The sequence below is a fragment of the Salmo salar genome, chromosome 25 (assembly GCF_965601325.2).
Source record: "Salmo salar chromosome 25, fSalSal1, whole genome shotgun sequence".
NCBI classification, from domain to species: domain Eukaryota; kingdom Metazoa; phylum Chordata; class Actinopteri; order Salmoniformes; family Salmonidae; genus Salmo; species Salmo salar.
In genome coordinates this window covers 22,109,311-22,124,379 of record NC_138315.1, presented here as the reverse complement: position 1 = coordinate 22,124,379, position 15,069 = coordinate 22,109,311, and the positions used below count along the sequence as shown (strand labels likewise).

Sequence of the window (15,069 nt, the reverse complement as noted above, 5' to 3'; positions counted from 1 at the left end):
TTTTTTTTCATGCGTGGAACCAATAGAATAGTCGCAAGAGTTAAAAACCAACCAGTCTTGCAAACCTGCCCGTCTGGCAAAGATTTAAAATATTTAAAATAGTATTTGAACGCAGGTCTGCAGCTCTGTTACAACCCGGCTGGTTGCTACAGTATTGTGCAGCCCTGGCCGCATGCTTTGAATCAATGGTGGAAATGTCATTACAGTAACAAAAGGCTGCACTTAGAGTCTGTCAGTCAGTGCTGTCTGTACAACCCCATAATTACATGACAGCAGGATGAAAGTGCTCTGTCTGGCTCTGGTGGTGCTGGTACCACACACATTTTTCCTGGTTTGAATTCCTTATCATCAGTAATATTGCACAAAGGCTGGAATTCATATCGAAACACATTGTCACTTTTACACATTGTCTTCATTTACAAACCACTGCCTGTGCACACACACTTGTTATTCTGAAAACTGGATTTGTATTAACCTGTGTGGGAAGTCTTCCTGGTAGTAATGTCATATGTTTTACCTCACCCTCTTTTTGACCACGGAGAAAAAGCTACTGCTTATAAACTGAGATGTGGATTTGAAAGAATCGAACTTATAAGTCTTATTATACCTATGTGGTTTTTGAAAACCTTGAAGAGCATATTGTGTTATAATGGCCAGCTGAGAGAGAGAGGGACAGCAGGAGGGACAGAGAGAGAGCGAGAGAGAGAGAGAGAGAGACAGAGACCTGTTGCATTGGCACCAGCCCTGACATTTCAGCACCCAGTGACGATAGAGCTGTCTTCTTCCCACCTGTCAATCAATCAGCTGTCCTCTGGAGACTGAAAGATGCAGGAAGCAGCGAGAACAGATGTGTGAGTGTAACACAGGAGATCTATTTTTGTGGGCCCTGTCAGCCCTAAGACCAAGCTCTGTACACTGTGTGAATCAGTGCTACATTATCACACAGGAAATGAAATGGGACAATTGATTTCCAGCACTCCAAGCCTGTGAAGATGAGTTCAGATTAGCAGACCTGTTATTTCAGGTGTCTGGCTTTAGGAGAGACAGACAGTGCAGCCGGGGTTACAAAAACATAATCATTCACAGGGATATTACTGATGGCTTTCATAGCTACCTCATTATTACTTATTTCCGCTCTACATTCTTCTGTTGGGCCCCATGTCCACATAAGTCTCTACTCCTATTGTAATTATGTCAGTTGATGGGATATACCTACCTGTAATGTTCGTCTTGACACTTCTAAACATAGCCTGTAGGATAAGTAGACTTGTCTGCCTGTCTCACTCTCTGCTCTTCTCTGTGTTTTACCCAGGATCCTTCAATGCACAAGTTGGCTGGCGGGCGCAAGAAGACAGTGTCCTTCAGTAGCATACCCTCAGAGAAGAAGGTTCGTTTTTAGTTTCTCAAAAAATGAAATGAAAATGAAATGAAAATGAAATGGGTAACACTTTATTTGACCTACATATGGATTTCAAAACGCTTTCATAAGTCATTCATAACCGATTCATAAGGAGGACAAGGATTCAATTGAAATGTATTCTTCTTCCCCCTCCTCCAGGTGAGCAGCGCGGCCGACTGCCTGGCCTTCATGCAGGGGGGCTGTGAGCTGAAGAAGGTGCGTCCCAACTCCCGGATCTACAGTCGTTTCTACACCCTGGACCTGGACCTCAGCTGCCTGCGCTGGGAGCCCTCTAAGAAGGATGGGGAGCGCGCTCGCCTGGACATGGCCACTATCAGGGAGGTTAGGACGGGGAAGAGCACTGAGACCTTCCTCCATAACGGACCTGCTGCAGAACACCTGGCTGAGGAGGCTGCCTTCTCTATTATCCACGGGGATGACTACCAGGTAGGAGGGGAAGAGGGGCAGACACTAACCTGGTCCCAGATCAGTTTGTGCTGCCTTGACAACTCCTTTGGGAATTGTGATGCCAAGTAGTTGGCAAGAGAGCAGAAACAGACTGGCAGTCAGGCAAAGGCAGATAACACTGAGGTTTTTAAATCATCATAGACAGCCTTTGTGTTTTTAATGATATTACTTTATTAATCTCTTTTATCTCCTTTTTCCAAATGTTTTTAATTTGATGGTTTTACTTGAGAAAACTTTTAGATTTAATGTGATGTGTATTTGTATGTCCCAGTCTCTGGACCTGGTGGCTCTTTCAGCCGACGTGGCCAACATCTGGGTGACAGGGCTCCGTTACCTGGTGTCCCACCCCTCTGCCATCGGGCATGGAGGGGGGGCAGGCGGGGGAGGAGGTCTGGGAGAGGGGAGCATCATAGGGGAGGGTAGCCTCGGCAGTAAGATGAGGAGTGAATGGCTGGCCGCAGAGTTTGCCGAGGTGGATGAAGACGGGTATGGGATCGTCTCAGAGGATACGGCCGTGGCAACCATCTGTAAGCTGTGTCCTGGCATCAAGGAGGCTAAGGTGAGTGTCTGTGTGCGTATGCTTGTACAGTATGTGTGTGTGTGTGTGTGTGTGTGTGTGTGTGTGTGTGTGTGTGTGTGTGTGTGTGTGCGCGTGTGCATGTGAGTGTACAGTTACACTAGAGAGAGAGCAATGGTCTAGCTTGAAATAGAAAACACGATTGTCTTCATAGCTGCCTAACCATCTGTAAGGTCTGTCATGGCATCAAGGAAGCTGAGGTAAGAGGACGGGTAGTAACATTAGAGGAAGTAGAAAGGTTTAGAGATGATCAGGGTTGAGGTCTATTCCGTTTCCAATTCAGTTAATTATCGCACTTTGTTTTCTGTTGAACTACCCCCAACCCTGATAATGATGATAGCAACAGTTAGTATAACAGCTTTAATGACAAAAATGATTGTCTTCATAGCTATATGTAATGTAGAAATGAACATGCTGTAGGTGGATATCTAATGTAGAAATGGAACATGCTGTAGGTGGATATCCAGTGTAGAAATGGAACATGCTGTAGGTGGATATCTAGTGTAGAAATGGAACATGCTGTAGGTGGATATCCAGTGTAGAAATGGAACATGCTGTAGGTGGATATCCAGTGTAGAAATGGAACATGCTGTAGGTGGATATCTAGTGTAGACCTGGAACATGCTGTAGGTGGATATCTAGTGTAGAAATGGAACATGCTGTAGGTGGATATCTAGTGTAGAAATGGAACATGCTGTAGGTGGATATCCAGTGTAGAAATGGAACATGCTGTAGGTGGATATCTAGTGTAGACCTGGAACATGCTGTAGGTGGATATCTAGTGTAGAAATGGAACATGCTGTAGGTGGATATCTAGTGTATAACTGGAACATGCTGTAGGTGGATATCTAATGTAGAAATGAACATGCTGTAGGTGGATATCTAGTGTAGAAATGGAACATGCTTTAGGTGGATATCTAATGTAGAAATGGAACATGCTGTAGGTGGATATCTAGTGTAGAAATGGAACATGCTGTAGGTGGATATCTAATGTAGAAATGGAACATGCTGTAGGTGGATATCTAGTGTAGAAATGAACATGCTGTAGGTGGATATCTAATGTAGAAATGGAACATGCTGTAGGTGGATATCTAGTGTAGAAATGAACATGCTGTAGGTGGATATCTAATGTAGAAATGGAACATGCTGTAGGTGGATATCTAGTGTAGAAATGGAACATGCTGTAGGTGGATATCTAGTGTAGAAATGGAACATGCTGTAGGTGGATATCTAATGTAGAAATGGAACATGCTGTAGGTGGATATCTAGTGTAGAAATGGAACATGCTGTAGGTGGATATCTAGTGTAGAAATGGAACATGCTGTAGGTGGATATCTAATGTAGAAATGGAACATGCTGTAGGTGGATATCTAGTGTAGAAATGGAACATGCTGTAGGTGGATATCTAGTGTAGAACTGGAACATGCTGTAGGTGGATATCTAGTGTAGAACTGGAACATGCTGTAGGTGGATATCTAGTGTATAACTGGAACATGCTGTAGGTGGATATCTAGTGTAGAAATGAAGATGCTGTAGGTGGATATCTAGTGTAGAAATGGAACATGCTGTAGGTGGATATCCAGTGTAGAAATGGAACATGCTGTAGGTGGATATCTAGTGTAGAAATGGAACATGCTGTAGGTGGATATCTAAGGTAGAAATGGAACATGCTGTAGGTGGATATCTAGTGTAGAAATGGAACATGCTGTAGGTGGATATCTAGTGTATAAATGGAACATGCTGTAGGTGGATATCTAGTGTATAACTGGAACATGCTGTAGGTGGATATCTAATGTAGAAATGAACATGCTGTAGGTGGATATCTAGTGTAGAAATGGAACATGCTGTAGGTGGATATCTAGTGTAGAAATGGAACATGCTGTAGGTGGATATCTAGTGTAGAAATGAACATGCTGTAGGTGGATATCTAGTGTAGAAATGAACATGCTGTAGGTGGATATCTAGTGTAGAAATGGAACATGCTGTAGGTGGATATCTAGTGTATAACTGGAACATGCTGTAGGTGGATATCTAATGTAGAAATGAACATGCTGTAGGTGGATATCTAGTGTAGAAATGGAACATGCTGTAGGTGGATATCTAGTGTATAAATGAACATGCTGTAGGTGGATATCTAATGTAGAAATGAACATGCTGTAGGTGGATATCTAATGTAGAAATGGAACATGCTGTAGGTGGATATCTAGTGTAGAAATGGAACATTCTGTAGGTGGATATCTAGTGTAGAAATGGAACATGCTGTAGGTGGATATCTAGTGTATAAATGAACATGCTGTAGGTGGATATCTAATGTAGAAATGAACATGCTGTAGGTGGATATCTAATGTAGAAATGGAACATGCTGTAGGTGGATATCTAGTGTATAAATGGAACATGCTGTAGGTGGATATCTAGTGTATAACTGGAACATGCTGTAGGTGGATATCTAGTGTATAACTGGAACATGCTGTAGGTGGATATCTACTGTATAACTGGAACATGCTGTAGGTGGATATCTAATGTAGAAATTAAGATGCTGTAGGTGGATATCTAGTGTAGAAATGGAACATGCTGTAGGTGGATATCTAGTGTATAAATGGAACATGCTGTAGGTGGATATCTAAGGTAGAAATGGAACATGCTGTAGGTGGATATCTAGTGTAGAAATGAACATGCTGTAGGTGGATATCTAATGTAGAAATGGAACATGCTGTAGGTGGATATCTAGTGTAGAAATGGAACATGCTGTAGGTGGATATCTAGGGCGTGCTGAGGTGGATATCTAGTGTAGAAATGGAACATGCTGTAGGTGGATATCTAGTGTATAACTGGAACATGCTGTAGGTGGATATCTAGTGTATAACTGGAACATGCTGTAGGTGGATATCTAGTGTATAACTGGAACATGCTGTAGGTGGATATCTAGTGTATAACTGGAACATGCTGTAGGTGGATATCTAGTGTATAACTGGAACATGCTGTAGGTGGATATCTAATGTAGAAATGAAGATGCTATCTAGTGTATAACTGGAACATGCTGTAGGTGGATATCTAATGTAGAAATGGAACATGCTGTAGGTGGATATCTAGTGTATAAATGGAACATGCTGTAGGTGGATATCTAGTGTATAACTGGAACATGCTGTAGGTGGATATCTAGTGTATAACTGGAACATGCTGTAGGTGGATATCTACTGTATAACTGGAACATGCTGTAGGTGGATATCTAATGTAGAAATGAAGATGCTGTAGGTGGATATCTAGTGTAGAAATGGAACATGCTGTAGGTGGATATCTAGTGTATAAATGAACATGCTGTAGGTGGATATCTAGTGTAGAAATGGAACATGCTGTAGGTGGATATCTAGTGTAGAAATGAACATGCTGTAGGTGGATATCTAGTGTAGAAATGGAACATGCTGTAGGTGGATATCTAATGTAGAAATGAACATGCTGTAGGTTGATATCTAGTGTAGAAATGGAACATGCTGTAGGTGGATATCTAATGTAGAAATGAACATGCTGTAGGTGGATATCCAGTGTAGAAATGTAACATGCTGTAGGTGGATATCTAGTGTAGAAATGTAACATGCTGTAGGTGGATATCTAGTGTAGAAATGGAACATGCTGTAGGTGGATATCCAGTGTAGAAATGGAACATGCTGTAGGTGGATATCCAGTGTAGAAATGGAACATGCTGTAGGTGGATATCTAGTGTAGAAATGGAACATGCTGTAGGTGGATATCTAGTGTAGAAATGGAACATGCTGTAGGTGGATATCTAGTGTAGAAATGGAACATGCTGTAGGTGGATATCTAGTGTAGAAATGGAACATGCTGTAGGTGGATATCTAGTGTAGAAATGGAACATGCTGTAGGTGGATATCTAGTGTAGAAATGGAACATGCTGTAGGTGGATATCTAATGTATAAATGAACATGCTGTAGGTGGATATCTAATGTAGAAATGAACATGCTGTAGGTGGATATCTAATGTAGAAATGGAACATGCTGTAGGTGGATATCCAGTGTAGAAATGGAACATGCTGTAGGTGGATATCTAGTGTAGAAATGTGAACATGCTGTAGGTGGATATCTACTGTATAACTGGAACATGCTGTAGGTGGATATCTAATGTAGAAATGAAGATGCTGTAGGTGGATATCTAGTGTAGAAATGGAACATGCTGTAGGAACATGCTGTAGGTGGATATCTAATGTAGAAATGAACATGCTGTAGGTGGATATCTAGTGTATAAATGGAACATGCTGTAGGTGGATATCCAGTGTAGAAATGGAACATGCTGTAGGTGGATATCTAGTGTAGAAATGGAACATGCTGTAGGTGGATATCTAGTGTAGAAATGGAACATGCTGTAGGTGGATATCTAGTGTAGAAATGGAACATGCTGTAGGTGGATATCTAGTGTAGAAATGGAACATGCTGTAAGTGGATATCTAGTGTAGAAATGGAACATGCTGTAGGTGGATATCTAATGTATAAATGAACATGCTGTAGGTGGATATCTAATGTAGAAATGAACATGCTGTAGGTGGATATCTAATGTAGAAATGGAACATGCTGTAGGTGGATATCCAGTGTAGAAATGGAACATGCTGTAGGTGGATATCTAGTGTAGAAATGGAACATGCTGTAGGTGGATATCTAGTGTAGAAATGGAACATGCTGTAGGTGGATATCTAGTGTAGAAATGGAACATGCTGTAGGTGGATATCTAGTGTAGAAATGGAACATGCTGTAGGTGGATATCTAGTGTATAAATGAACATGCTGTATGTGGATATCTAATGTAGAAATGGAACATGCTGTAGGTGGATATCTAATGTAGAAATGGAACATGCTGTAGGTGGATATATAGTGTATAAATTAACATGCTGTAGGTGGATATCGTGTGTATAAATGGAACATGCTGTAGGTGGATATCTAGTGTATAACTGGAACATGCTGTAGGTGGATATCTAGTGTATAACTGGAACATGCTGTAGGTGGATATCTAGTGTATAACTGGAACATGCTGTAGGTGGATATCTAATGTAGAAATGGAACATGCTGTAGGTGGATATCTAGTGTAGAAATGAACATGCTGTAGGTGGATATCTAATGTATAAATTAACATGCTGTAGATGCATATTTAAGGTAGAAATGGATCATGCTGTAGGTGGATATCTAGTGTAAAAATGAACATGCTGTAGGTGGATATCTAGTGTAGAAATGGAACATGCTGTAGGTGGATATCTAGTGTATACCTGGAACATGCTGTAGGTGGATATCTAGTGTAGAAATGGAACATGCTGTAGGTGGATATCTAGTGTAGAAATGGAACATGCTGTAGGTGGATATCTAGTGTAGAAATGGAACATGCTGTAGGTGGATATCTAGTGTAGAAATGGAACATGCTGTAGGTGGATATCTAATGTAGAAATGGAACATGCTGTAGGTGGATATCTAGTGTAGAAATGGAACATGCTGTAGGTGGATATCTAGTGTATAAATGAACATGCTGTAGGTGGATATCTAATGTAGAAATGGAACATGCTGTAGGTGGATATCTAATGTAGAAATGGAACATGCTGTAGGTGGATATATAGTGTATAAATTAACATGCTGTAGGTGGATAACTAGTGTATAACTGGAACATGCTGTAGGTGGATATCTAGTGTATAACTGGAACATGCTGTAGGTGGATATCTAGTGTATAACTGGAACATGCTGTAGGTGGATATCTAATGTAGAAATGGAACATGCTGTAGGTGGATATCTAATGTAGAAATGGAACATGCTGTAGGTGGATATCTAGTGTATAAATGGAACATGCTGTAGGTGGATATCTAATGTAGAAATGGAACCTGCTGTAGGTGGATATCTAATGTAGAAATGAACATGCTGTAGGTGGATATCTAATGTAGAAATGAACATGCTGTAGGTGGATATCTAATGTAGAAATGAACATGCTGTAGGTGGATATCTAATGTAGAAATGGAACATGCTGTAGGTAGATATCTAGTGTAGAAATGAACATGCTGTAGGTGGATATCTAGTGTAGAAATGAACATGCTGTAGGTGGATATCTAATGTAGAAATGAAGATGCTATCTAGTGTATAACTGGAACATGCTGTAGGTGGATATCTAGTGTATAACTGGAACATGCTGTAGGTGGATATCTAATGTAGAAATGAAGATGCTATCTAGTGTATAACTGGAACATGCTGTAGGTGGATATCTAGTGTAGAAATGGAACATGCTGTAGGTGGATATCTAGTGTATAAATGAACATGCTGTAGGTGGATATCTAGTGTATAAATGGAACATGCTGTAGGTGGATATCTAGTGTAGAAATGGAACATGCTGTAGGTGGATATCTAATGTAGAAATGGAACATGCTGTAGGTGGATATCTAGTGTATAAATGAACATGCTGTAGGTGGATATCTAATGTAGAAATGAACATGCTGTAGGTGGATATCTAATGTAGAAATGAACATGCTGTAGGTGGATATCTAATGTAGAAATGGAACATGCTGTAGGTGGATATCTAGTGTAGAAATGGAACATTCTGTAGGTGGATATCTAGTGTAGAAATGGAACATGCTGTAGGTGGATATCTAGTGTATAAATGAACATGCTGTAGGTGGATGTCTAATGTAGAAATGAACATGCTGTAGGTGGATATCTAATGTAGAAATGGAACATGCTGTAGGTGGATATCTAGTGTATAAATGGAACATGCTGTAGGTGGATATCTAGTGTATAACTGGAACATGCTGTAGGTGGATATCTAGTGTATAACTGGAACATGCTGTAGGTGGATATCTACTGTATAACTGGAACATGCTGTAGGTGGATATCTAATGTAGAAATGAAGATGCTGTAGGTGGATATCTAGTGTAGAAATGGAACATGCTGTAGGTGGATATCTAGTGTATAAATGGAACATGCTGTAGGTGGATATCTAACGTAGAAATGGAACATGCTGTAGGTGGATATCTAGTGTAGAAATGAACATGCTGTAGGTGGATATCTAATGTAGAAATGGAACATGCTGTAGGTGGATATCTAGTGTATAACTGGAACATGCTGTAGGTGGATATCTAGTGTAGAAATGGAACATGCTGTAGGTGGATATCTAGTGTATACCTGGAACATGTTGTAGGTGGATATCTAGTGTAGAAATGAACATGCTGTAGGTGGATATCTAGTGTAGAAATGGAACATGCTGTAGGTGGATATCTAGTGTATAAATGAACATGCTGTAGGTGGATATCTAGTGTATAAATGGAACATGCTGTAGGTGGATATCTAGTGTAGAAATGAACATGCTGTAGGTGGATATCTAGTGTAGAAATGGAACATGCTGTAGGTGGATATCTAATGTAGAAATGAACATGCTGTAGATTGATATCTAGTGTAGAAATGGAACATGCTGTAGGTGGATATCTAATGTAGAAATGAACATGCTGTAGGTGGATATCCAGTGTAGAAATGAACATGCTGTAGGTGGATATCTAGTGTAGAAATGTAACATGCTGTAGGTGGATATCTAATGTAGAAATGAACATGCTGTAGGTGGATATCTAGTGTATAAATGGAACATGCTGTAGGTGGATATCCAGTGTAGAAATGGAACATGCTGTAGGTGGATATCTAGTGTAGAAATGGAACATGCTGTAGGTGGATATCTAGTGTAGAAATGGAACATGCTGTAGGTGGATATCTAGTGTAGAAATGGAACATGCTGTAAGTGGATATCTAGTGTAGAAATGGAACATGCTGTAGGTGGATATCTAATGTATAAATGAACATGCTGTAGGTGGATATCTAATGTAGAAATGAACATGCTGTAGGTGGATATCTAATGTAGAAATGGAACATGCTGTAGGTGGATATCCAGTGTAGAAATGGAACATGCTGTAGGTGGATATCTAGTGTAGAAATGGAACATGCTGTAGGTGGATATCTAGTGTAGAAATGGAACATGCTGTAGGTGGATATCTAGTGTAGAAATGGAACATGCTGTAGGTGGATATCTAGTGTAGAAATGGAACATGCTGTAGGTGGATATCTAGTGTATAAATGAACATGCTGTATGTGGATATCTAATGTAGAAATGGAACATGCTGTAGGTGGATATCTAATGTAGAAATGGAACATGCTGTAGGTGGATATATAGTGTATAAATTAACATGCTGTAGGTGGATATCGTGTGTATAAATGGAACATGCTGTAGGTGGATATCTAGTGTATAACTGGAACATGCTGTAGGTGGATATCTAGTGTATAACTGGAACATGCTGTAGGTGGATATCTAGTGTATAACTAATGTAGAAATGAACATGCTGTAGGTGGATATCTAATGTAGAAATGGAACATGCTGTAGGTGGATATCCAGTGTAGAAATGGAACATGCTGTAGGTGGATATCTAGTGTAGAAATGGAACATGCTGTAGGTGGATATCTAGTGTAGAAATGGAACATGCTGTAGGTGGATATCTAGTGTAGAAATGGAACATGCTGTAGGTGGATATCTAGTGTAGAAATGGAACATGCTGTAGGTGGATATCTAGTGTATAAATGAACATGCTGTATGTGGATATCTAATGTAGAAATGGAACATGCTGTAGGTGGATATCTAATGTAGAAATGGAACATGCTGTAGGTGGATATATAGTGTATAAATTAACATGCTGTAGGTGGATATCGTGTGTATAAATGGAACATGCTGTAGGTGGATATCTAGTGTATAACTGGAACATGCTGTAGGTGGATATCTAGTGTATAACTGGAACATGCTGTAGGTGGATATCTAGTGTATAACTGGAACATGCTGTAGATGGATATCTAATGTAGAAATTGAACATGCTGTAGGTGGATATCTAGTGTAGAAATGAACATGCTGTAGGTGGATATCTAATGTATAAATTAACATGCTGTAGATGCATATCTAAGGTAGAAATGGATCATGCTGTAGGTGGATATCTAGTGTAAAAATGAACATGCTGTAGGTGGATATCTAGTGTAGAAATGGAACATGCTGTAGGTGGATATCTAGTGTATACCTGGAACATGCTGTAGGTGGATATCTAGTGTAGAAATGGAACATGCTGTAGGTGGATATCTAGTGTAGAAATGGAACATGCTGTAGGTGGATATCTAGTGTAGAAATGGAACATGCTGTAGGTGGATATCTAGTGTAGAAATGGAACATGCTGTAGGTGGATATCTAATGTAGAAATGGAACATGCTGTAGGTGGATATCTAGTGTAGAAATGGAACATGCTGTAGGTGGATATCTAGTGTATAAATGAACATGCTGTAGGTGGATATCTAATGTAGAAATGGAACATGCTGTAGGTGGATATCTAATGTAGAAATGGAACATGCTGTAGGTGGATATATAGTGTATAAATTAACATGCTGTAGGTGGATAACTAGTGTATAACTGGAACATGCTGTAGGTGGATATCTAGTGTATAACTGGAACATGCTGTAGGTGGATATCTAGTGTATAACTGGAACATGCTGTAGGTGGATATCTAATGTAGAAATGGAACATGCTGTAGGTGGATATCTAATGTAGAAATGGAACATGCTGTAGGTGGATATCTAGTGTATAAATGGAACATGCTGTAGGTGGATATCTAATGTAGAAATGGAACCTGCTGTAGGTGGATATCTAATGTAGAAATGAACATGCTGTAGGTGGATATCTAATGTAGAAATGAACATGCTGTAGGTGGATATCTAATGTAGAAATGAACATGCTGTAGGTGGATATCTAATGTAGAAATGGAACATGCTGTAGGTAGATATCTAGTGTAGAAATGAACATGCTGTAGGTGGATATCTAGTGTAGAAATGAACATGCTGTAGGTGGATATCTAATGTAGAAATGAAGATGCTATCTAGTGTATAACTGGAACATGCTGTAGGTGGATATCTAGTGTATAACTGGAACATGCTGTAGGTGGATATCTAATGTAGAAATGAAGATGCTATCTAGTGTATAACTGGAACATGCTGTAGGTGGATATCTAGTGTAGAAATGGAACATGCTGTAGGTGGATATCTAGTGTATAAATGAACATGCTGTAGGTGGATATCTAGTGTATAAATGGAACATGCTGTAGGTGGATATCTAGTGTAGAAATGAACATGCTGTAGGTGGATATCTAGTGTAGAAATGGAACATGCTGTAGGTGGATATCTAATGTAGAAATGAACATGCTGTAGGTGGATATCTAGTGTAGAAATGGAACATGCTGTAGGTGGATATCTAGTGTAGAAATGGAACATGCTGTAGGTGGATATCTAGTGTAGAAATGGAACATGCTGTAGGTGGATATCTAGTGTAGAAATGGAACATGCTGTAGGTGGATATCTAGTGTATAAATGAACATGCTGTATGTGGATATCTAATGTAGAAATGGAACATGCTGTAGGTGGATATCTAATGTAGAAATGGAACATGCTGTAGGTGGATATATAGTGTATAAATTAACATGCTGTAGGTGGATATCGTGTGTATAAATGGAACATGCTGTAGGTGGATATCTAGTGTATAACTGGAACATGCTGTAGGTGGATATCTAGTGTATAACTGGAACATGCTGTAGGTGGATATCTAGTGTATAACTGGAACATGCTGTAGGTGGATATCTAATGTAGAAATGGAACATGCTGTAGGTGGGTATCTAGTGTAGAAATGAACATGCTGTAGGTGGATATCTAATGTATAAATTAACATGCTGTAGATGCATATCTAAGGTAGAAATGGATCATGCTGTAGGTGGATATCTAGTGTAAAAATGAACATGCTGTAGGTGGATATCTAGTGTATACCTGGAACATGCTGTAGGTGGATATCTAGTGTAGAAATGGAACATGCTGTAGGTGGATATCTAGTGTAGAAATGGAACATGCTGTAGGTGGATATCTAGTGTAGAAATGGAACATGCTGTAGGTGGATATCTAATGTAGAAATGGAACATGCTGTAGGTGGATATCTAGTGTAGAAATGGAACATGCTGTAGGTGGATATCTAGTGTATAAATGAACATGCTGTAGGTGGATATCTAATGTAGAAATGGAACATGCTGTAGGTGGATATCTAATGTAGAAATGGAACATGCTGTAGGTGGATATATAGTGTATAAATTAACATGCTGTAGGTGGATAACTAGTGTATAACTGGAACATGCTGTAGGTGGATATCTAGTGTATAACTGGAACATGCTGTAGGTGGATATCTAGTGTATAACTGGAACATGCTGTAGGTGGATATCTAATGTAGAAATGGAACATGCTGTAGGTGGATATCTAATGTAGAAATGGAACATGCTGTAGGTGGATATCTAGTGTATAAATGGAACATGCTGTAGGTGGATATCTAATGTAGAAATGGAACCTGCTGTAGGTGGATATCTAATGTAGAAATGAACATGCTGTAGGTGGATATCTAATGTAGAAATGAACATGCTGTAGGTGGATATCTAATGTAGAAATGAACATGCTGTAGGTGGATATCTAATGTAGAAATGGAACATGCTGTAGGTAGATATCTAGTGTAGAAATGAACATGCTGTAGGTGGATATCTAGTGTAGAAATGAACATGCTGTAGGTGGATATCTAATGTAGAAATGAAGATGCTATCTAGTGTATAACTGGAACATGCTGTAGGTGGATATCTAGTGTATAACTGGAACATGCTGTAGGTGGATATCTAATGTAGAAATGAAGATGCTATCTAGTGTATAACTGGAACATGCTGTAGGTGGATATCTAGTGTAGAAATGGAACATGCTGTAGGTGGATATCTAGTGTATAAATGAACATGCTGTAGGTGGATATCTAGTGTATAAATGGAACATGCTGTAGGTGGATATCTAGTGTAGAAATGAACATGCTGTAGGTGGATATCTAGTGTAGAAATGGAACATGCTGTAGGTGGATATCTAATGTAGAAATGAACATGCTGTAGGTGGATATCTAATGTAGAAATGTGTATACCTGGAACATGCTGTAGGTGGATATCTAGTGTAGAAATGGAACATGCTGTAGGTGGATATCTAGTGTATAAATGAACATGCTGTAGGTGGATATCTAGTGTATAAATGGAACATGCTGTAGGTGGATATCTAGTGTAGAAATGGAACATGCTGTAGGTGGATATCTAGTGTAGAAATGGAACATGCTGTAGGTGGATATCTAGTGTAGAAATGGAACATACTGTAGGTGGATATCTAGTGTAGAAATGGAACATGCTGTAGGTGGATATCTAGTGTATAAATGAACATGCTGTATGTGGATATCTAATGTAGAAATGGAACATGCTGTAGGTGGATATCTAATGTAGAAATGGAACATGCTGTAGGTGGATATATAGTGTATAAATTAACATGCTGTAGGTGGATATCGTGTGTATAAATGGAACATGCTGTAGGTGGATATCTAGTGTATAACTGGAACATGCTGTAGGTGGATATCTAGTGTATAACTGGAACATGCTGTAGGTGGATATCTAGTGTATAACTGGAACATGCTGTAGGTGGATATCTAATGTAGAAATGGAACATGCTGTAGGTGGATATCTAGTGTAGAAATGAACATGC

General features: G+C 39.5%; 1 protein-coding gene across 1 annotated transcript in view; it reads left to right on the top strand.

Annotated features, from left to right (window-relative positions):
• Nucleotides 1-15,069, top strand: part of LOC106586343 (inactive phospholipase C-like protein 1) — a 142,833-nt gene that overhangs the window by 80,622 nt on the left and 47,142 nt on the right. The window contains exons 2-4 of the mRNA XM_014173528.3: nt 1,313-1,387; nt 1,559-1,846; nt 2,139-2,426. Of these exons, the coding sequence (XP_014029003.3) occupies nt 1,313-1,387; nt 1,559-1,846; nt 2,139-2,426 (651 nt within the window). The remainder of the gene's footprint in view (nt 1-1,312; nt 1,388-1,558; nt 1,847-2,138; nt 2,427-15,069) is intronic.